Source organism: Neoarius graeffei, chromosome 16, assembly GCF_027579695.1.
Source record: "Neoarius graeffei isolate fNeoGra1 chromosome 16, fNeoGra1.pri, whole genome shotgun sequence".
In the NCBI taxonomy this organism is placed as follows: Eukaryota; Metazoa; Chordata; class Actinopteri; order Siluriformes; family Ariidae; genus Neoarius; species Neoarius graeffei.
Window position 1 is genome coordinate 53,811,109 of NC_083584.1, and position 21,847 is coordinate 53,832,955.

The 21,847-nt window shown below is 41.3% G+C and overlaps 1 protein-coding gene and 1 non-coding gene across 2 annotated transcripts in view; one reads left to right on the forward strand and one right to left on the reverse strand.

Annotated features, from left to right (window-relative positions):
• Positions 1–1,786: 1,786 nt before the first annotated feature.
• cbx3a (chromobox homolog 3a (HP1 gamma homolog, Drosophila)) overlaps positions 1,787–21,847 on the forward strand; it is a 41,004-nt gene continuing 20,943 nt past the window's right edge. Inside the window, exon 1 of the mRNA XM_060943186.1 lies at positions 1,787–1,898. Coding sequence (XP_060799169.1) covers positions 1,830–1,898 — 69 coding nt within the window. The 5' untranslated portion in view covers positions 1,787–1,829. The remainder of the gene's footprint in view (positions 1,899–21,847) is intronic.
• trnad-guc (transfer RNA aspartic acid (anticodon GUC)) lies at positions 12,801–12,872 on the reverse strand. The gene has a single exon. It is a non-coding gene; the product is annotated as a tRNA-Asp (tRNA).

A 21,847-nucleotide genomic window follows, 5' to 3' on the forward strand; every position in this document is an offset into this window, starting at 1 on the left:
AGAGGCGGGATTAGCCAACGCAGAATAGTGACGTTTGTCTCTTGTTGATGACGTGTAGGTCGCATGAATGCGACCTGTCCGGTCAGGCTGCAGTCGCATGTGAAAATAACGGATATGCATCGGATTTAGGACCACATATCCAAGCGGCCTGGGTCGCATGTGAAAAAATCGGATCTGTGTCATTCAGATTGTCAATAACAAATTGGATACAGGTCGCATATGGGCAAAAAAATCGGATATGGGTCGTTTCAGGGTGCAGTCTGGACGTAGTGTAAACACTCAAACAGACAATATAAACAGTATAAACACTCTAGATATGAACTAGACGTAGACTAAACACTCATACACACACACACACACACACACACATAAATTGGTTCAAATAACCAAACAGTCAAGGGCACTTGAGGTATAGCAGGTAAACATGAAATAAGCAGTATAAACAAACTAGCAGCTGTTAAGATGAGGTAGTGCGGAATAGTGCAAATGAGCGAGGTAAAGTGAGATGTTATGATATGGGTGTCTGTGTACGTATGGATGTGTATAGTTATAGGTATGTATGTGTATATGTACTGTATGTACTGTATATATGTATTGTGTGTATATATGCATAGCATAAGTATTTGTATATATATGATTTGATTTGGGCGATATTATACCATGTTGGTATGTTGGTATTTTTTTTTTTTGTCGATTTTGGTTTCTTTTGTATATATAGTTTATTTTGGTGGAAAGTGACGTTTGATTAACGGTGGTATAGAGGGTTAGGATTTGATAAGTTATTTACTTCTTCCTAATCCTTTCCGAACAATAACATTATGTTATTGCCTTGTGGCTACGCTATTCTGTTTATGACGATGTTTTGATGATTACATTTTGTTTGTTTGTTATCTTCTTTACTGTTCGGAATCAATCAATCAATCAATCAATCAATCAATCAATCAATCAATCAATCAATCAGATATTGAAATCAGATATTGAAACTACAGACCATCTTTTCTTTCAATGTATTTACACAAAAACATTTTGGGAGGACTTTTTGGACTGGCTTTCTTCTAAAATCCAGCTACAGGACACATTTACCCTGGACAACATAACATTTAGGAGGAATCTGAAGGATTCACAAGCGGACTATGTTATAAATAATTGACTATTGCTCTCAAAATATTTCATTGACTGCTCAAAATGGAAAAAAGTACGGAAGCTACGGAAGCGTATTAGTATGGAAGCGTATTAGGGCCACTTGGAGAAAATATTTTTTTCTAAATTCCGAGATTAAAAGTCGAAATCTTTGAGAAAAAAAGTCGAAATCTTCGAGATTAAAAGTCGAAATTTTCGAGATTAAAAGTCGAAATTTTCGAGAAAAAAGTCGAAATTATGACATACAAAGAGCATGCGTTCTTTGTATGTCATAATTTCGACTTTTTTTCTCCAAGATTTCGACTTTTAATCTCGAAAATTTCGACTTTTAATCTCGAAGATTTCGACTTTTAATCTCGAAAATTTCGACTTTTTTTCTTGAAAATTTCGACTTTTAATCTCGGAATTTCAAGTTTTTTCTTGAAATTTCCGACTTTTAATCTCGGAATTTAGAAAAAAATATTTTCTCCAAGTGGCCCTAATACGCTTCCGTAAGTAAGTAAGTAAAGCCTATTTTCACTGTGTTAAAAAAAAAAAAAAAACCCTGAAAGAGGAAAGGTCATGAGCTCTTAAAGCAACATTATGTAAAAAATGGATGTTTTCTGCCCCTGCGCGCCCCCTACTGTCGCGGAGACTAGCTCATGTTTACGGCACTGTCATAAATCCAACTCACACTTTGTGCTCCACTCATGGACAGCTGTAGGCTAAGTGAAGGATACGGAATCTCCAGAAGCCAAAGAAACATGTCGATTGATAAGGTAGAGTAATATTACAGGGTTTTACACAAACATGACTATATAGTTTTGTGATATCAGCGATGAATACTAACAGAACAGAAATGAATGGCGAAGTTTTAGTTTTGCTGAAAGACTGCTTGCATTTTCAGGTCATAAACATGTTGTTGCTAAGTGTTTGAATGGCGAGTATGTCTTTAATCGAATAAAATATTGTTGGAGACAGGATTTAGGCACATAATATCCTTTGTAATGCGATCTATTACAAGCTAGCTTTGCAAAGTTGCAAGCTTTCAATGCTTATTTAGCGTGAGATTGACAAAGACTGACTGACTGAATGTTTGGCCGTGAGATTAATTTGTTTATTTAAATGTTAACCTGAAACGGGACTGAGGTAGGAAGACTTTTTTTTTTTTTTGGTCCTCCGGAAAAACCACAAATCTTTGTGAGACAGGGATAAAACAGATAAGGTCACAGCCTGCGGTGTAATTTAAGATTTTTGGGAAGTGAGTCTATTTCCAGTGTGGAAAAAAAAAAAAAGGGAAAGGAAGGCTGCAACTTTTGGCATTTTTGCTTATGGATGAAAAATGCTTCATATAAAACAAAGTTCACTACGTATTCTAGTGGCTTGTTTGCGAAATTTTCATAATAAAAATATCTATAGGCCTATTTAAGGTTGAATGTTTAATCAAAAGTGAGTTTAGATCAGCTAGAAATGTTTTCTTCTCAGATTCAAAACATTAATGTACCAGCGCAACCACAAAAGGATGATTTGTTGAACAATCGTCCTTGTGTTTAGATCAGACAAGCGTTCACTGGATATATCCGGTGGAGAATTTTTAAAACGAACTTCCTTTGGCTGAATTAAACCAGGTAGTGTTTGGGGAAGTGAACAACTCTTCTTCTTTTATATTGTTTTATGGCGGTTGGCAAACAGCTTTTAGGTGCATTACCGCCACCTTCTGGACTGGAGTGTGAACCAGACTCTTTACTACACTATTGTGCTAAATTCTCCTAATAATTCCTGTATCATTATAAAGGCAAGGCAAGTTTATTTATATAGCGCATTTCATACACAGTGGCAGGTCAGTGTGCTTTACAGAGGTAAAAGCAAAACAGTAAACAATAGAAAATAAAATTGCATAAAATAAAGGGGGAAGAAGAGAGAAAAAAATAAGAATTAAACAATAGTAGAAATACAATAATAAAATGAAGTAAAAGTTCAGTAAAAAACAGCAGAATAAAATAGAATAAAAGTTAAAGTTTAAAACTTGTAAAGATGATGATATTTATTAGTTAGCAGAAAGCATCTGAGAACAGCTTGGTCTTTAGTCTAGATTTGAAGCTGCCAACAGCAGGAGCATTTTTAATGTCCTCTGGCAGTTGGTTCCATAGCTGTACTGCAGAGTAGCTAAAAGCTGCTTCACCACACTTTGTTTTAACAACAGGTTTTAACAGTAAATTTTTCTGCTGCGATCTGGTAGATCTGATTGGGTTCAGCCGCTGCAACATATCAGAGAGGTAATTGGGCCCTGTACCATTTAGAGGTTTGTACACCAGCAGCAATGCTTTAAAGTCAATTCTGTAGCTTACTGGAAGCCAGTGAAGGGACCTTAGAATTGGAGTAATGTGCTCTGTTCTTTTTGTTCGTGTGAGAACCCTAGCCGCTGCATTTTGAATCACCTGAAGTCGTTTGATGGTCTTTTTTGGCAGGCCTGTGAAAAGGCCATTACAGTAGTCAACCCTACTAGAAATGAAGGCATGTATAAGTTTTTCCAGATCATTTTTTGACACAAGTCCTCTTAGTTTGGAAATGTTTTTTAGGTGATAAAATGCCGATTTAGTGATTGCTTTCATGTGACTGTCAAAGTTTAGCTCGCTGTCAATGAAAACACCAAGATAATACGATATAGTCATGTAACTCCAATGATGGAGCGTCTTGGTTGGGATTCTCTTGAAGATCGCAGACTTTTCTTTCAAGCCAGTATGTTCTACAAGATCTTAAATGGACATGTTGGCATTTGTTTCCCTCCTGAAGTGCGTCAAATTACAAGAGCTACTAGACTACCAAACACTCGTCCTTTTCATCAAATCAGTGTATCAAATAATGTTGCGTTTTCTTTTTATCCAAGGACGATAATAACATGGAATAATTTACCTATAAATCATGTAAATTTAAATAATTTTAAATCTATTGCTCTTGCAGCCATTACGTCATAAGCACGTATTTTATATAAGTTTTTAGATTATATAGTAAATAGGTTTTGTTGACCATTTATATTTATATATTTTATTTATATTTGGTTTTTTTTCCTCCTAGTATAGTGTATGCTGTTTTTAGGAGTATTTTTATTAAAGGATTAAAGGATCATCGAAAAACCTAAAAATAGCCCTTTATCTGACCTCAACTGCAATATCTCTCTGATACCTAGAGTCATATGATTCCTAAGAAAGAAAGCACAACTTTATTCATCTCACACTTGTGAAATTCCTTTCTGCATTTAAAATGCATATCACGGGTAAATTCAAGAGCAAGATCAGTGTAATTCTCCTATTTTATATTAAACTTTGGTCAAATATCTGTAACATTCTCTGCAATTTTTTTACCTTGCGCAATACCAGAAAAATTCAGTTGAAATCAAGCCATTTGAGGTGAATTGGTCCACCTCTGAAAAAGCTTTGCTTTTGGATTTCCTGGCAAACATTGATTTTCGTGACGTCATCTGCGGGACGCCTCCTTCTGAATCCTACGTCAGCGCTGGTTTGTTTATGAGAAAACGACCTGGTGGTTTTCTGCAAATTTCTTCAATGTTATCGTGTAATTATTAAAATGGTTAACAGATGTATCGTAGGAGGACGTAGCAACACCAATCTTGATGGGATTAGTACTCATCGTTTCCCAAAAGACCGGACAATGAGAGAGAAATGGGAGCGCTTGGTCTACACAGGCTGTGCACTGAAACCGTGCAAAGCTCACACAGCCTGCTGGCGCTTCCGCAGGTGACGTCACGAATCTGGCTCCAGACTCCCTTGGGATTTTTCCAGACGTGTTTTGTTATTTTATTTTTTTCTGCTGTAGACAGATGGCCTTGTGCAAAATTATCCTTCTGGATGAGTGTGTAAAGGGACTTTCACATAAAAAAAACCGAAATTGGTCCAGAATATGCCCTTTAACCCATCTGAAGCAATGAGCACGCACACATTCCCAGAGCAGTGGGCAGCCATGCTAACAGCGCCCGGGGAGCAGTTGTGAGTTAGATGCCTCGCTCAAGGGCACCTCAGCCCAAGGCCGTCCCATATTAACCTAACCGCATGTCTTTGGACTGTAGGGGAAACCGGAGCACTCGGAGGAAACCCACGCAGACACGGGGAGACACAGAAAGGCCCCCACTGGCCACTGGGCTCAAACCCAGAACCTTCTTGCTGTGAGGCAACCGTGCTAACCACTTACACCACCGTGCTGCCCAGTGTCTGTCTCTTTCTTGTTGATTTCGAGGACAATCCAATATCACATGCTCCACCGTTTCCTGTAGTCCACAATGTTCACATCTACCATTAGCATCCTTATCCATTATGTTTAATGTACTGTTCAGACCAGTGTGACCAAACCTCATCATTGATCTGTCTTCCTCCTTTCTATTTCTATTGCTTCCTCTCATTTCTCCTACTTTCTTTTGAATGCTGTAGTAATATTGACCCTTATTTCCTCTATCCCACTCTTCCTGCCATTTCTGTCTTGATTATACTTTTAACCTCTGCCTTATTATATTTTACTACTACTACTACTACTACTTCTTTAAGGTTTTATGGTGGTTGGCTAACCAACTTAAAGGTGCATTACCTTTGTAGAACAGGAGATATGGGGGGGACAACAAAAAAAACTTGTATTCTTTTAGCTAATTCTGAATCTTTCAGAAATTTGATAACAATACACCTGACTTGATGCTCTCCCTAATAAACCAGGTAAAGTGAAATTGTGATGATTAACCATTCTGAGCTCATTTCTTTCACGTTCATATTTCATACAGTGAAGCATTGCATGCTCTACTGATTCCGGATGGCTACAGTATTCACGATTTCCGGTTGGGTGTTTGCCTATTTTGTTAAGAGAATAGTTAAGTCCATCCATTATCTGTAGCCGCTTATCCTGTTCTACAGGGTCGCGGGCGAGCTGGAGCCTATCCCAGCTGACTATGGGCGAGAGGTGGGGTACACCCTGGACAAGTCACCAGGTCATCACAGGGCTGACACATAGAGACAAACAACCATTTAGTTAAGTCCTGTATGTCCAATTCTTAAACAGGTGATCATGATGTCTTCTCTCCGACTCCTGTCCCCTATCCTTCCAGTATTCACCTGTTTTTCAATGTAGTATAGATGTCTTCCTGTTTCACTGCCATCCCAATACTCCTGCCAGACTGACTTTGTGTAGGACTTGATGTCAGTCTTAGCCTCTGCCTTACTGATTGGTATTTGCAATTCTATTTCTGTATTATTTAGTGATTGCTTAGCCAGCTTGTCCACCTGTTAATTTCCCTCCACGCCAACATGTGCAGGTACCCAAAGAAAACTAGTTGTAATGCGCTTTGAATCTATTTTACGCAAAGTTATAAAGATTTCATTGATTATATCTGTTCTAAATGATTTACTTGATTGAATACTTTCCAGTGCTAAGTAACTATCTGAGATTATTACTGTTTTGTTTATTGCATTTTCTTTAACCCATTCCAGGGCCAATAATCTTCTTTTGGCTGCTCCCGATTAGGTGTCACCACAGTGGATCTTTTGTCTCCATTGCTCCCTGTCTTCCGCATCCTTCTCTACCACACCTGCCACTTTCATGTCCTCTCTCACTACATCCATGTATCTCCTCTTTGACCTTCGTCATTTTCGTGTGCCTGGCAGCTCCATCCTCAACATTCTCCTTCCAACATGCTCTGCATCTCTTCTCAGGATGTGCCCAGACCATCTCAGTCTCATCTCTCTTAGCTTAATTCCCAAGCTCTCCACATGTGCCGTCCCTCTGATGTGCTCGTTCCTTATCCTGTCCAACCTTGTCACTCCCATCGCAAACCTTAACATCCTCAACTCCGCCACCTCCAACTTTGCCTCCTGTCTCTTCATTAAAGGTACGGTCTCCAATCCATACATCACAGCTGGTCTCACTACTGTCTTTTATACATCTCACCTTTCACTTTTGCTGGGACTTTCCTATCACAAATGACTCCCGAAATCCTTCTTCAACTGCTCCACCCTGCCTGCACTCTCTTTCTCACCTCACTATCGCGGCCCTGTTTTCCTGCACAAGTACTTGAATTCACCAACTTTACGTCTACTCCTTAGATTTTCACTACACTTTCATCCCCATTCTCACTGATGCACATGTATTCTGTTTTGCTACTGCTCACCTTTGTTCTGATGCATACCTCCATCTCTCCAAACTCAACCTCCTTTCTACTTTCACCACATATCACAAGATCATCTGCAAACATTATGTTCCATGGTGACTCTTGCCTCACTTTGTCCGTCAAGCTATCCATCACTATGGCAAACAAGAAAGGACTTGATCAAGTCCCACCTTCACCTTGAAGGACTTGATGTAAATGATGTATTGAAGAAGAAGAAACCTTTGTCACATGCACACTTCAAGCACAGTGAAATTCATCCTCTGCATTTAACCCATCTGAAGCAGTGAACACACGCACGTGTGCGCACACACCCAGAGCAGTGGGCAGCCACACTAGAGCGCCCGGGGAGCAGTCAGGGGTCAGGAACCTTACCCAAGGGCACTTCAGCCCAAGGCTGCCCCACGTTAACTTTATTGCATGCCTTTGGACTGTGGGGGAAACCGGAGCACCCGGAGAAAACCCACGCAGACACGGGGAGAACATGCAAACTCCACACAGAAAGGCCCTTGCTGGCCACTGGGTTCGAACCCGGAACCTTCTTGCTGTGAGGCGACCGTGCTAACCACTACACCACCAATTCTGTCGTATATACTGTCACATTGTTCTTAATGTTTACTCCTTTCTTTGGTACTAGATCCGAGGCTCCATATCTCCCGCTTTAGGGAACATTTAGAAAATCCTCCCGACCTCCCAATGACAACATAAAAATCTCCCGCCCGCCCTTACTACACATGATTAGTTTAAATATATAACTTGATATGTTTATTTTGATGACAAATTAATAGTTGACTTTCCGCTTTTCTTGTGTCTGACATTGTATGGGTGGACTCAAGTGTGTACCCCGCGGTATATGCCAATTCCCCGGTCGGTATGCCGATCGGTGTAACTGGGGGATTGGAGTGAATGCCGGATGCATGCGCGCACAGATCAAGCATGCATATGAATCGAGCAGAAATTGGTACTGTAGAGACTTGTTCTTAGTCTACACAATTCTTGCAGGATGTTTCTAGCAGGTAGTATGACTGGTGACAACATTCCTAGCGGATCATAGACTGAGCTCATTGTAGACAGGATTCCTCTCCTGGTGAGAGGCTTCTGCTCGATGTTCACCTGAAACTTGAACTGATCTGACTGGATGCACCATTGTACTCCCAAGGCTCTCTTGATGGTGAGTGAGTCCTGGTCGAGATCAAGATCTTTGACTTCTGTTGCTCGGTCCTCAAGCAGAATGGTTAACAACACATTTCGACTGTTGGTCGTCCATTTTGTCAGTCTAAAGCCTCCTGTTTGACAGATGGCCGTCAAGTCATGGAGTAGCTTGATCGCGTCCTGTTCTGAGTTAACCGATTTTAGACAATCGTTGACGTAAAAATTGTTCAACACTGTCTCCACAGCTGCTGCATCAAAAGTACTCCTGTTGTCCTCGGCACACCTTCTCAGCGCATAGTTCGCGCAGCTGAGGTGGCTCCGAACAAGTGTACCTCCATTCTGTAGTCCTGCAGCTCCTTTGAGATGTCCCCGTCAGGCCACCATAAAAACCTGAGAAGGTCAGCGTCTTCAGATGGGACCTTGACCTGGTGGAACATGGCCTCCACATCTGCCATGACTGCGATTGGCTCCTGACGAAATCGTGTTAAGACTCCAACCAGACTGCTTGTCATGTCCGGCCCTTGCAGTAGTTGCTCATTGAGTGTGGTTCCCTGATATGAAGTGCTGCAGTCGAATACCACTCGAAGTTTATGCTTCTTGGGGTGGTAGATGGCATGATGTGGAATAAACTACACCTTTCCATCACTCCTGTTAAGCTCTTCATCTGGGACTTTGACGGCGTATCCCTTGGTTATGACCTGGTTCATGAAGCTGACGTATTCCTCTCGGAACGTCTGATTTCTCTGAAGCTTCTTTTTCATGTTGAGCGCTCGTTGCTCCGTCATTGCTCTATTGTTAGGCATTTTCACATCTTTTGTTCTTCAATGGCAATCCGATAGAGTAGTGACCGTCGACCAGTTTTGTGGATGTGGTGACTCTGTCCATAAACAGTTGATCTTCCTTCGACATCTCAAGCTGCTCTCTTTGAGCATTCTTGGGAAAATCATACTTGAATTGCTGGGTCCACAATTCTTCAAGTCGAGCCACCGATATCCGATTCATTTGGATCTGTGGGTATCCGTCCTTTGACCAGCTTCCGATGTTCTCACGCAGTGGCCCGTTCACTGTCCATCCCAAGACTGTACGTACTGCATACGGCCCATCTTTCATGCTGCGGATTACCTCTTCTGGCTCTAAAGCTTTTGCGACATCAGTCCCAATTAGAAGATCGATATCCGCCTTGATCAATGGAATTCGTACACCTCGTAAGTGTGGCCACCTATCCACGTCCTCTTGGGTTGGGATATTCTCCTGACTAGCAGGTATGGCCCTTTGCGTAAACACACCAGTGAGCCCGACAAAGTCATCCCCCTCCAGACTGCTGACTTCTAGGTCTGGCAACACCTTGCACGAGACGGTTTTTTGGTCTCCCATAGTGGTAAGTAGGATGTTCACATTTTTTCCTTGCAGGTTAAGGTCGTTGGCTAGCTTGTTAGTGCAAAAGGAGGCATTGCTCCCTGGATCCAGGAACGCATAACAAGTCAGCACCTTGTTGCCTTTCTTTGCCTTCACTCTCACCCGAATGATGGCGAGGACGGTTCCTGCACCCCGGGCCCCCATCTGAGAGCAAGTTTCCCCTGCATCCACGAATCCACTGACCACAGTTTGTTCTTCCTGTAAAGACTCCTCTTTTGGTTCCTCCCTTGAAGTGTCTTCTTTTGGTATGTCTTTAGGTTTCTGTTTTATGTGTAACAGTGTAGGGTGTTTAGCTGAACACATCTCACAGCTCTTCTTTTCTTCACAGGTACTGCTCATGTGTCCTCCTATAAGACAGCTGTAGCAGAGTCCTTTACTCTTAAGAAATTCCAATTTTTCTTTGTGCAGCCTTTTTTGAAGTTTCTTGCACTGTTCCATGGTATGATCTCCCTGACAGAAGATGCACGGTTTCACGAAAGCCATGTTCATGTTTGGTTTCTTCTCTTTAGCTTTCTTGTTCTCGGCACCAGCAACATCTTTCACTACTTTCTGCTCTTTAGCTTCGGTAGCTAGCGTTATGATGGTTTTCTTGCCAGCTGATTTTTCAGGTTGGCGCTTTGTTTGACCTGAGATTTCACCAAACACAGGGTGTGCTGCCATTTCAGCCTGTTTGGTTACAAATGACACCACGTCTTGGAACTTTGTTCGCCGATCTTTCTTCTGAATGTCAATGGCGACCCTCCTGAATTTCTCCCTCAGCCTGTATGGGAGCTTGGAGATGACTGTGCGCATGTTCGCAGCATTCTCCATCTCATCCAAGTACTCTAGATCCAACATTGCGTTGTTACAGTTGATCAGAAACAGAGCGTATGCTTCAAGTGCCTTAGCATCGTCTGACTTGATAGTAGGCCAATTTAAAGCCTTGTCCAGGTATGCCATTGAGATCTTGTATTTGTCACCAAAGCGCTCCTTTAATAATTTCTTGGCTTCAGGGTAGCCCTGTTCAGGGTCCATATGAAAACAGCTGTGCACCAAGTCATTAGGCTGACCACTTGTGTGCTGTTCCAAATAATAAAGCCAATCTTTGCTGTTTTCAGTCTTGCTTTCTATGCGATGCTCGAAAGCTCTCATGAATAGACGGTATTCCATTGGATCGCCTTTAAAAACTGGAATATTCGGCGATGGCAATGTAGATAGCTTTTGTTGCTTTATTAGACTCTCAGTTATCTCGTTTTGGCATTGCATGACAGAAACCAGGTTATCTGTGTTTGCAGAATTGCCCTTTGAAGTAACAGGCACTTGTCGTGCAACAGGCGCTGCATTGGCAGCTATTCCACCACTATGGCTATGCTGAGATACGTTACTAGCCCCACCGCTCCTATTGTGGCTGACATGTTGTCTCTGAGTAGCCGTCAGTGGATCCACTCTACTGCCTTTAGAGCCGCTTGACACATCTGAGCCTTCGTATTTTCTTAACGCAGCTAATTTTGCATCTGATGCAGCGAGCTCTGCTTGTAACTCCAACTCTTCCTTTTCAGCTTTGAGCTGTAGCTCCTGCTCCTCCAAAGCCCTTTTCTGTTTTTCCTTTTCAGCTTTGAGCTGTAGCTCCTGCTCCTTGAGCCGTAGCTCATGCTTCTCCAAAGCCCTTTTCTGTTTTTCCTTTTCGGCTTTGAGCTGTAGCTCCTGCTTCTCCAAAGCCCTTTTGTTTCAATGCAGCTGTCTTGGTTAACAAATTAGCTTTCTCCATTTCAACTTTTAAGCACTCAGCGCGAACTGATGATACTACAGAAGCAGAAGAGACAGACTTGGCTTTTTTACTCTTTCTGGATGTAACTGAAGCGCTATCTTCAGGATTTACCTCATTGTTCACTCTTTCAGACTCTTCTATGCGAAGCATTGCATCTTGTATCCATGAACTAACTTCTTGCACAAAATTGCATTGCTTATCATATCTTGGCTGAAACCACTCACTTTGATCTGCATTCATATTCTCTATGTATCCAAGTTGACTGTACAGGTCTTTGACATCAGCATTTATCTTACTGAATTCTCCTATCAGCTCTTCATACTTGGTTAACAATTCCTTTGTTATAATTTCCACGTTTGCATCATCCTGCATTAAATCAAGCAATTCGTTTCTTTTCTCAGTCAGCTTTCTTAGCTTTGCTCTTCTGGAGCTGATTCTTGTCTGCAGACTATTTTCCAATGACACTTGCGTTGGTTTACCCAGACGTTTTCCCCCCAGAGGGCTTACCGTCTTTTCTTTTTCATCCGTCATGATTGCTTTGAACATCGGTCCGGTTTTTTGTTCTGATTCCACTTGCAACAGTCACGTTGCAACCACGTCTACTTGTCAATCACCAGCCACGAGTGTAGCGCATGATCGTGCTAGTTCAGAAGTCCCTCGGTAAATCCCTCGATGAATCTTCTTTCCAGTTTCAGCGAACCTCTCCAGCATTTTGTAATCCAATGTCAAGCAAGTTTTTCTTACTATTGTAGAGGCTTGTTCTTAGTGAGACTTTGAGAAAAGTGCTATAGCTTACACTGACGAAGTCTCTGACCCAAAGTAACTGTTTCCACTCTCAATGTCCATGTGCCTGGCAATAAATCCACTTGAAACGTCTTGAAAGTTGAACTTTAATCCTCGGTTTAACAATTACAAAGGTTCTAAGATGCAGAGAGTCAGATAAGAACGATCTCGCGCTTTCTCAGGGCAGATCTTGAGGAGCCGTGGAAGCGAACAGTTTTTCTTATCTGACTCTCTGCATCTTAGAACCTTTTGTAATTGTTAAACCGAGGATTAAAGTTCAACTTTCAAGACGTTTCAAGTGGATTTATTGCCAGGCACATGGACCTTGAGAGTGGAAACAGTTACTTTGGGTCAGAGACTTCATCAGTGTAAGCTATAGCACTTTTCTCAAGGTCTCACTAAGAACAAGCCTCTACAATATGGCTCCCCATCGGGGAATCGAACCCCGGTCTCCCGCGTGACAGGCGGGGATACTTACCACTATACTAACGAGCAGATGGGGACATCTCAAAGGAGCTGCAGGAGTACAGAATGGAGGTACACTTGTTCGGAGCCACCTCCTCACCCAGCTGCGCGAACTATGCGCTGAGAAGGTGTGCCGAGGACAACAGGAGTACTTTTGATGCAGCAGCTGTGGAGACAGTGTTTGAACAATTTTTACGTCGACGATTGTCTAAAATCAGTTAACTCAGAATAGGACACGATCAAGCTACTCTATGACTTGACGGCCATCTGTCAAACAGGAGGCTTTAGACTGACAAAATGGACGACCAACAGTCGAAACGTGTTGTTAACCATTCCGCTTGAGGACCGAGCAACAGAAGTCAAAGATCTTGATCTCGACCAGGACTCACTTGCCATCAAGAGAGCCTTGGGAGTACAATGGTGCATCCGGTCAGATCAGTTCAAGTTTCAGGTGAACATCGAGCAGAAGCCTCTCACCAGGAGAGGAATCCTGTCTACAATGAGCTCAGTCTATGATCTGCTAGGAATGTTGTCACCAGTCATACTACCTGCTAGAAACATCCTGCAAGAATTGTGTAGACTAAGAACAAGCCTCTACAGGTACACCATGGGGTCACACTGAGCCACCCAATGTCTTAGCAGTTACCGATAAAGCATACAGATGGTGCTATTAATGATATGCATGAGAGAACGAGAAAACCCGTGACACTCAACCATTTTGTTTGTTTTTTCGCATCTGCATTTATTGCCTGCTCGTCTTTAACTTTGTTCTCTTGAATGAGATAATGAAACGATGTTCCGTTGGTGGAAATGGCGAAAGCCAAACTACGAAGAAAAAATATCAGAAAATCACCAAGATAAAGTCCGGATCGCCTGTCGCAATGGTCGCCAGGGATGAATGGCGGACTGTTTTGGACGTCAGCAAGACTACTCTATATCTGACAAGGTTAGATCACCAGACCAGATGTTAGAACAGAGGTGGGCAAACTATGGCCCGCGGGCCACATCCGGCCCGTTGGGGTTTTTAATCCGGCCTGCGGAAGACAATCATATAAACACGATTGAGCAGATCTATAAACTATAAGCGTCAGTGTTATCATGTAGACAGGTGTTCTAGAGATCTGTCTTTCCAGTCAGTTGTATTCATGCGAGATTACGTTTGCAGAGTGGTGCAGCGTGTGCCATGGAAGTCATTCTGGCGCCCGTGCCACTGATGATCTCGAGAACACAGGATAAAACTTTACAATGAGTGGTCCTAAAAAAAGAAAAGTGGACAGTGAGTGCAGGGTGTTCAATAAAGAATGGACAACTAAATATTTTTTTTGCTGAAGTCCGATCAAAGGCTGTATGCCTTATTTGCAAATAAACCGTTGCAGTTTTATAACATCAAACGGCACTTTTCCTCCAAGCAGGCTAATTATGCTAACAACCAGTCAGCGCAAGCACGGACGAATACAGCTCAGCGGTTGCTGAGTGAATGTGAGTATTAACACTTTCTCTTTTTAAAACTATGTTGGAGCTGTAATAAGATGGTAGTCACATGTTTACAGACATAATAATATAAAAAGTATAACTCTTAGTAATGTTGGTTGTCGTGGGTGGCTGCTGTAGTGCTGGTGTTTGTTTTTAAGTACCGTGTGCTTTTGGGTGTCTGCTCCACCCCTCATTTATGTCCCTGTCTGCTATTATAGGTGTATTATGAGCAGCTGACCTTGCTTCTGCTTATATCTGTTCCTTGACTTTTGCCTGTGGAGGTTATTCTGATCTATGAGTGGCCTTTTAGAATATGAAAACCTGTTTGGAACCTGTGTTTTGATTTTTTGAGGACTGGAAATATTTCAGTGAGTGACTTTGAACCTGAAAACCAGTTTGGAGTTTTTTGCTTTCTTGAGCTGTTTTGTTTGATTTTGTGGGCTGGATGGATCCAGTGCCAAACCACTGAACTGCAAATATGTTGGCATGGTGTGGTACCCAAACTATTGAACTGCAAACATTTTGGAATGGTGTGGTACCTCTCCTACTAATGGTGGTTGGTTGGACTGGCAGGCTGGACGTGGATGGTTTAAAAAAAAAAAAAACACTCAGGTGTAAATCTACGAGTTCAGTGAAATGTACAAAAATGATATGTACTGATATGTAATTTAGTTCAATTTAATGATATGCAATTTAGTTGTATGTATAAAATGATACAAATATACAAATACACTGGCATCCTACTCATCCTGGCAGCTCAAAGATGTAATTTAAGAATTAAGTGTGCTACTTTTCTTACTGTCACGTGTGTGTGTGTGTGTGTGTGTGTGTGTGTGTGTGTGTGTGTGTGTGTGTGTGTGTGTGTGTGTTACTTTTCTGGATGGATCCAGTGCCAATCTATTGAACTGCAAGCATTTTTCTGCTGTCTTTGTTGACTGAGAACTAAAATAAATGTCAATCTGATCTGCATTTGGGTCTCTGTCAGTGAAGGCCTTACAATAACACTAAAGCTTTTCCGGTTTATGTTCGATATGTATGAATTTGGTGTTGGCCCGGCCCGCCTGGCAAATTTCAAAAGTCAATGTGGCCCCTTAGCCAAAAAGTTTGCCCACCCCTGTGTTAGAATCTAATGAACTTGTCTGACTTTTTTTTTTTTTGTCTGACTTTTTTACTAACTTAGAATATTATTAGAAGAACATTATCATCAGAGGGTCTACCATTCGCAATTTATAATAGTCATTATTGACATTGACTTTGGGCATATTAAAGTTTGGTCTATAGTCACTGGATTTATCTAGATCTGTTACTATTAATAAGATATTTAATTGACACGAAATGTGGTGAATCATTCATATATAAAAAACAGTGCTCAGCGTTAGGGCTGAACGATTTTAAGAAAAAATTGAATTGCGATTTTTCTGGCAGATATTTCGATTTCAACCACAATTTTTTTTTTTCTTTAAATCGAGTTTCAGTGCAAATTAATTAATACAATGAATTCCATAAAGCTAATGCAAGAATGAAAACTGAGGTCAACAGATTTCAAATGTAAGCCTGTTTATTAACATTAAGTGCCTGAGGAACAAGTTATAATAACTTAAAATAAAAATAAAGAGAGCCATCTTTCTTAAGTAAACTTTTTTGCTTCTTTTACTTTTCCCATCTACAACATATCAGACATAAAAAAAAAAGGTTGATCAATGGCTCAGCAGCATCAAAATATTGCACTTTTGTAAAAGAATGTACATAAGCATTATAAATTATAACTAGAGCCAACAATTCCCTGGGGGAAATTGTGAGAGTGATGCAGTGCGTGTAGCAGTCACAGTTGCAGGAGCTGAGCTGTACTGTGTGAATGTGTGACCTGCCATGAGGCTACAAGCCTGCGTCTCTCTGATACCCCTTTTCCACCAAATCAGTTCCAGGGCTGGTTCGGGGCCAGTGCTGGTGCTGGTTCACAACTCGTTCAACTTGCGAGCCAGCTGGGAACCAGTTTGCTTTTCCATCGCTCGCGGTGCCACGTCATTACGTTGCTGTATACGTCAGTTACGTCGCTACGTTTGCTTAAACCTTGGCGCGAATATCGAAGCAAAAACAACACGGAAGAAGCAGCAGCAGCAACAATAATAATAATGGATGACTTCGCGTTTGTACAGCTGCTGCTTCTCGTCGCTTAAAAATGGCGATCTTTCGCGGTCTTGTTATTGTTGTTGGTCTTAACAACTCCGCCCCCCCGCTGACGTAAGCGGTTCTTTCCTCTGGCCCAGCAGAGAGTTGGTGCTAGCCTGGAACCGGTTTTTCTGGCCCTAGAGCCAGTGCTTTGTCAGTGGAAACAGAAAACCCGGTTCCAAACTAAGCACTGGCCCTGAACCAGCCCTGGAACTGCTTTGGTGGAAAAGGGGCATGAGAGGGAGCAGCCCCTCCCTCGTGTGTGTGTGTGTGTGTGTGTGTGTGTGTGTGAGAGAGCGAGCATCCCCTCCCCCACCCGCGCACTGCGAGCAGACACAGAGAGGCTGTGACACAGATGCTGCGTTCATGTGCTATGGGAAGATGATATTTTCCAGTTGGGAAGTGGTATTTACCAGTGTGTTGTGTTCACATGCCTTTGTTGTTGTTGACAAATTAAAGATGGTGGACCAGATTCAGAATCAGGCCTGTTATTTGGCTAAAACAATTATTGATTGCCTTGTTCATCAGCTGCAGCAGGAATATGAGTTATCAAAAGGTAAATAATGCTGAATATTTCCTGATCATGACAAGTAGAGATTTTCTTAACACATTGAATGCCACGCAGTTTTTGGAAATTTGGCTGTAGCCACAATGAGAGTAGCCAGTATCTCTAGATCAGGGGTGTCCAAACTGATCCATAAAGGGCCGTGTGGCTGCAGGTTTTCATTCCAGCCATGCAGCAGCACACCTGACTTGGCTCATTCAATCAACTGAACTGTCTTTACACAGTCAAATACTTGCAGCCACACCCACCCTTGATTAAAGGGTGGGTGTGTCAGTTGATTGAATAAGCCAAATTAGGTGTGCTGCTGCATGGCTGGAATGAAAACCTGCAGCCACATGGCCCTTTATGGATCAGTTTGGACACCCCTGAATTCTAGATCATTGTTGGCGTTCTTTGGACAGCCACAGACTATTTTGTATTAGGCTATAATATACATATTATAATAATATACATAACATGACTCGTTTAAAACGTGAGAGTCAGCTTTCCGTAGGTGAAAACCACTTCTTTCTTGGTTCATAAGCTAGTCTTGTACCGCTCGCCGCCATGTTGAAAAGGTTAAAGTTCATCTCATCTCGGCAACTCGTGTATCAAAATTTTCTACGAGTTGCCCAGTGGAAAATACCACAAGAGGGGGTGTTCATGTGTGCTTTCCATGTCGGCGTTTGGTATTTATCATAATTCCCATAGCACATGAACGCACCAAGAGTGTTTTTTTACACCATGCTGGGGCAATACGCAGAGCATAAATGTGTGAAATTATTGACGAAACAAAACATGGGTCAGTTTAGGAGCACTGAGAAAAACCGCGGCTTTGACGATCCCAAAATCGTGTTGTCTGAGATTGCGATTTTCGGTTGAAAACGATAGATCGTTCAGCCCTACTCAGCGTAAATGAGTCCACCCCCTTTGAAAAGTAACATTTTAAACAATATCTCAATGAACACAAACGATTTCCAAAATGTTGAAAAGACAAAGTTTAATATAACATCTGTTTAACTTATAACGGGAAAGTAAGGTTAATAATATAAACTTGGATTACACATTTTTCAGTTTTACTCAAATTAGGGTGGTGCAAAAATGAGTACACCCCGCAACAAAAACTACTACATCTAGTACTTTGTATGGCCTCCATGATTTTTAATGACCGCACCAAGTCTTCTAGGCATGGAATGAACAAGTTGGCAACATTTTTCAACATCAATCTTTTTCCATTCTTCAACAATGACCTCTTTTAGTGACTGGATGCTGGATGGAGAGTGATGCTCAACTTGTCTCTTCAGAATTTCCCATAGGTGTTCGATTGGGTTCAGATCAGGAGACATCCTTGGCCACTGAATCACTTTCACCCTGTTCTTCAGAAATCCAACAGTGGCCTTAGATGTGTGTTTAGTCATGTTGGAAAAGTGCACGACGACCAAGGGCACAGAGTGATAGTAGCATCTTCTCTTTCAGTGTAGAGCAATACATCTGTGAATTCATGATGCCATCAATGAAATGCAGCTCCCCGACACCAGCAGCACTCATGCAGCCCCACATAAGGACACTGCCACCACCATGCTTCACTGTAGGCACCATGCATTTTTCTTTGTATTCCTCACCTTTGCGACGCCGTACGGTTTTGAAGCCATCGGTTCCAAAAACGTGTATTTTGGTCTCATCACTCCAGAGTATAGAGTCCCAGTAGTCTTCATCTTTGTCAGCATGGGCCCTGGCAAACTCTAGGCGGGCTTTTTTGTGCCTGGGCTTTAGGAGAGGCTTCTTTCGTGGACGGCATCCATGCATGCCATTCCTCTGCAGTGTACGCCGTATTGTGTCACGGGAAATAGTCACCCCAGTTTGGCTTTCTACTTCTTTTAGATAACTGCAGTGAACTTGCATGCCGATTTTCTTCAACCCTTCTCATCAGAAGACGCTCCTGTCGAGGTGTTAACTTCCGTGGATGACCTGGACGTCTCTGTGAGATGGTTGCAGTTCCATCTTTCTTAAATTTTTGTACCACTTTTGCTACAGTATTCTGACTGATAAATAAAGCTTTGCTGATCTTGTAGCCTTCAGCTTTGTGGTGTAAAGAAATTATTTTCTTTGGGGAATTCTGAAGAGACAAGTTGAGCATCACTCTCCATCCAGCCACTAAAAGAGGTCATTGTTGAAGAATGGAAAAAGATTGATTGTTGAAAAATGTCGCCAACTTGTTCATTCCATGCCTAGAAGACTTGGTGCTGTCATTAAAAATCATAGAGGCCATACAAAGTACTAGATGTAGTAGTTTTTGTTGCGGGGTGTACTCATTTTTGCACCACCCTAATTTGAGTAAAACTGAAAAATGTGTAATCCAAGTTTATATTATTAACCTTACTTTCACGTTATAAGTTAAACAGATGTTATATTAAACTTTCTTGTCAACATTTTGGAAATAGTTTGTGTTCATTTGAGATATTGTTTAAAATGTTCCTTTTCAAAGGGGGTGTACTCATTTACGCTATATAAACAAACTCGCAGAGAGGGAGAATCTCCCTCTTTGCAATTTCCCAAGTTAAAATCTAGCCTCTGCTATATTTTACGTCCATATTTACAGTTAGGTTCATAAATATTTGGACGGGCAAGATTTTTCTAATTTTGGTTCTGTACATTACCACAATGAATTTTGAACAAAACAATTCAGATGCAGTTGAACTTCAGACTTTCAGCTTTAATTCAGTGGGTTGAACAAAATGATTGCATAAAAATGTGAGGAACTAAAAGCATTTTTTTTAAACACAATCCCTTCATTTCAGGGGCTCAAAAGTAATTGGACAAATTAAATAATTGTAAATAAAATGTTCATTTCTAATACTTGGTTGAAAACCCTTTGTTGGCAATGACTGCCTGAAGTCTTGAACTCATGGACATCATCAGACGCTGTGTTTCCTCCTTTTTAATGCTCTGCCAGGCCTTTACTGCAGCGGTTTTCAGTTGCTGTTTGTTTGTGGGCCTTTCTGTCTGAAGTTTAGTCTTTAACAAGTGAAATGCATGCTCAATTGGGTTGAGATCAGGTGACTGACTTGGCCATTTAAGAATATTCCACTTCTTTGCTTTAATAAACTCCTGGGTTGCTTTGGCTTTGTTTTGGGTCATTGTCCATCTGTATTATGGAACGCCGATTATTATTTGGCTGGATTTGAGCACATAGTATGTCTCTGAATACCTCAGAATTTATCTGGCTGCTTCTGTCCTGTGTCACATCATCAATAAACACTAGTGACCCAGTGCCACTGGCAGCCATGCATGCCCAAGCCATCACACTGCCTCCACCGTGTTTTACAGATGATGTCGTATGCTTTGGATCATGAGCTGTACCACACCTTCGCCATACTTTATTTCCATCATTCTGGTAGAGGTTGATCTTGGTTTCATCTGTCCAGAGAATGTTCTTCCAGAACTGTGCTGGCTTTTTTAGATGTTCTTTTAGCAAAGTCCAATCTAGCCTTTTTATTCTTGAGGCTTATGAGTGGCTTGAACCGTGCCGTGAACCCTCTGTATTTACTTTCATGCAGTTTTCTCTTTATGGTAGATTTGGATATTGATATGCCTACCTCCTGGAGAGTGTTGTTCACTTGGTTGGTTGTTGTGAAGGGGTTTCTCTTCACCATGGAAATTATTCTGCGATCATCCACTACTGTTGTCTTCTGTGAGTGTCCAGGTCTTTTTGCATTGATGAGTTCGCCAGTGCTTTCTTTCTTTCTCAGGATGTACCAAACTGTAGATTTTGCCACTCCTAATATTGTAGCAATTTCTCGGATGGTTTTTTTTTCTGTTTTCGCAGCTTAAGGATGGCTTGTTTCACCTGCATGGAGAGCTCCTTTGACCGCATGTTTTCTTCACAGCAAAATCTTCCAAATGCAAGCACCACACCTCAAATCAACTCCAGGCCTTTTATCTGCTTAATTGAGAATGAAATAACGAAGGAATTGCCCACACTAGGGTGCATCAGTTGCCCCCTAAAAATGAAAAGTTCCTCTGATCATGATGCATTTTTGTTTTTATGTTCCTTTTGGTAAGAAAACACAATGGATGAAATATTTTGACAAAATTCAAAAGTTTAATGGTGGCACCAGGAGCTCAAAGTTATGGAAAAAGCTGCTATTTTATGATTTTTTTTTTTTTTATGACAATTTCGATCACTTTTCATGAAACATTATGGCACCTTATAGAGTATACCAAATATCTTAGATACACATTTTTAGTACATATTCTAAATATATTATCAAGCACAGTTTTGAGTTTTAGCTGTTCATTGAATCATTGTTCAACTACTTTTAAACAATACAAATGTATTATGAATCACATTAATGCTTCTCAATCCCTTGCAAAGGTTCTTAACATGATCTCTGGGTCACAAGAAATCAGTAAATGGAGTCCAACATTGTGATTCAAACCTTATGCGAAAACATAAAATAAGCGTTTTTTGGCAAAAAATGAACCTCATGGTGCCACCATTAGACTTTTGAATATGGTCAAAAAATTTTACAGGATGTCTTTATTGGTGAAAAGGAACACCCAAACAAAAATGCATCAGATTTTATGAAAGTGAGGGCAACTGATGCACCCTAGCCCACACCTGCCCATGAAATAGCCTTTGAGTCAATTGTCCAATTACTTTTGGTCTCTTTAAATACAGGGTGGCACATGTTAAGGAGCTGAAACTCCTAAACCCTTCATCCAATTTTAATGTGGATACCCTCAAATCAAAGCTGAAAGTCTGGAATTTATGTCCATGTCCATTATATAACTACAACTTGAATATGTTTCAGTAAAC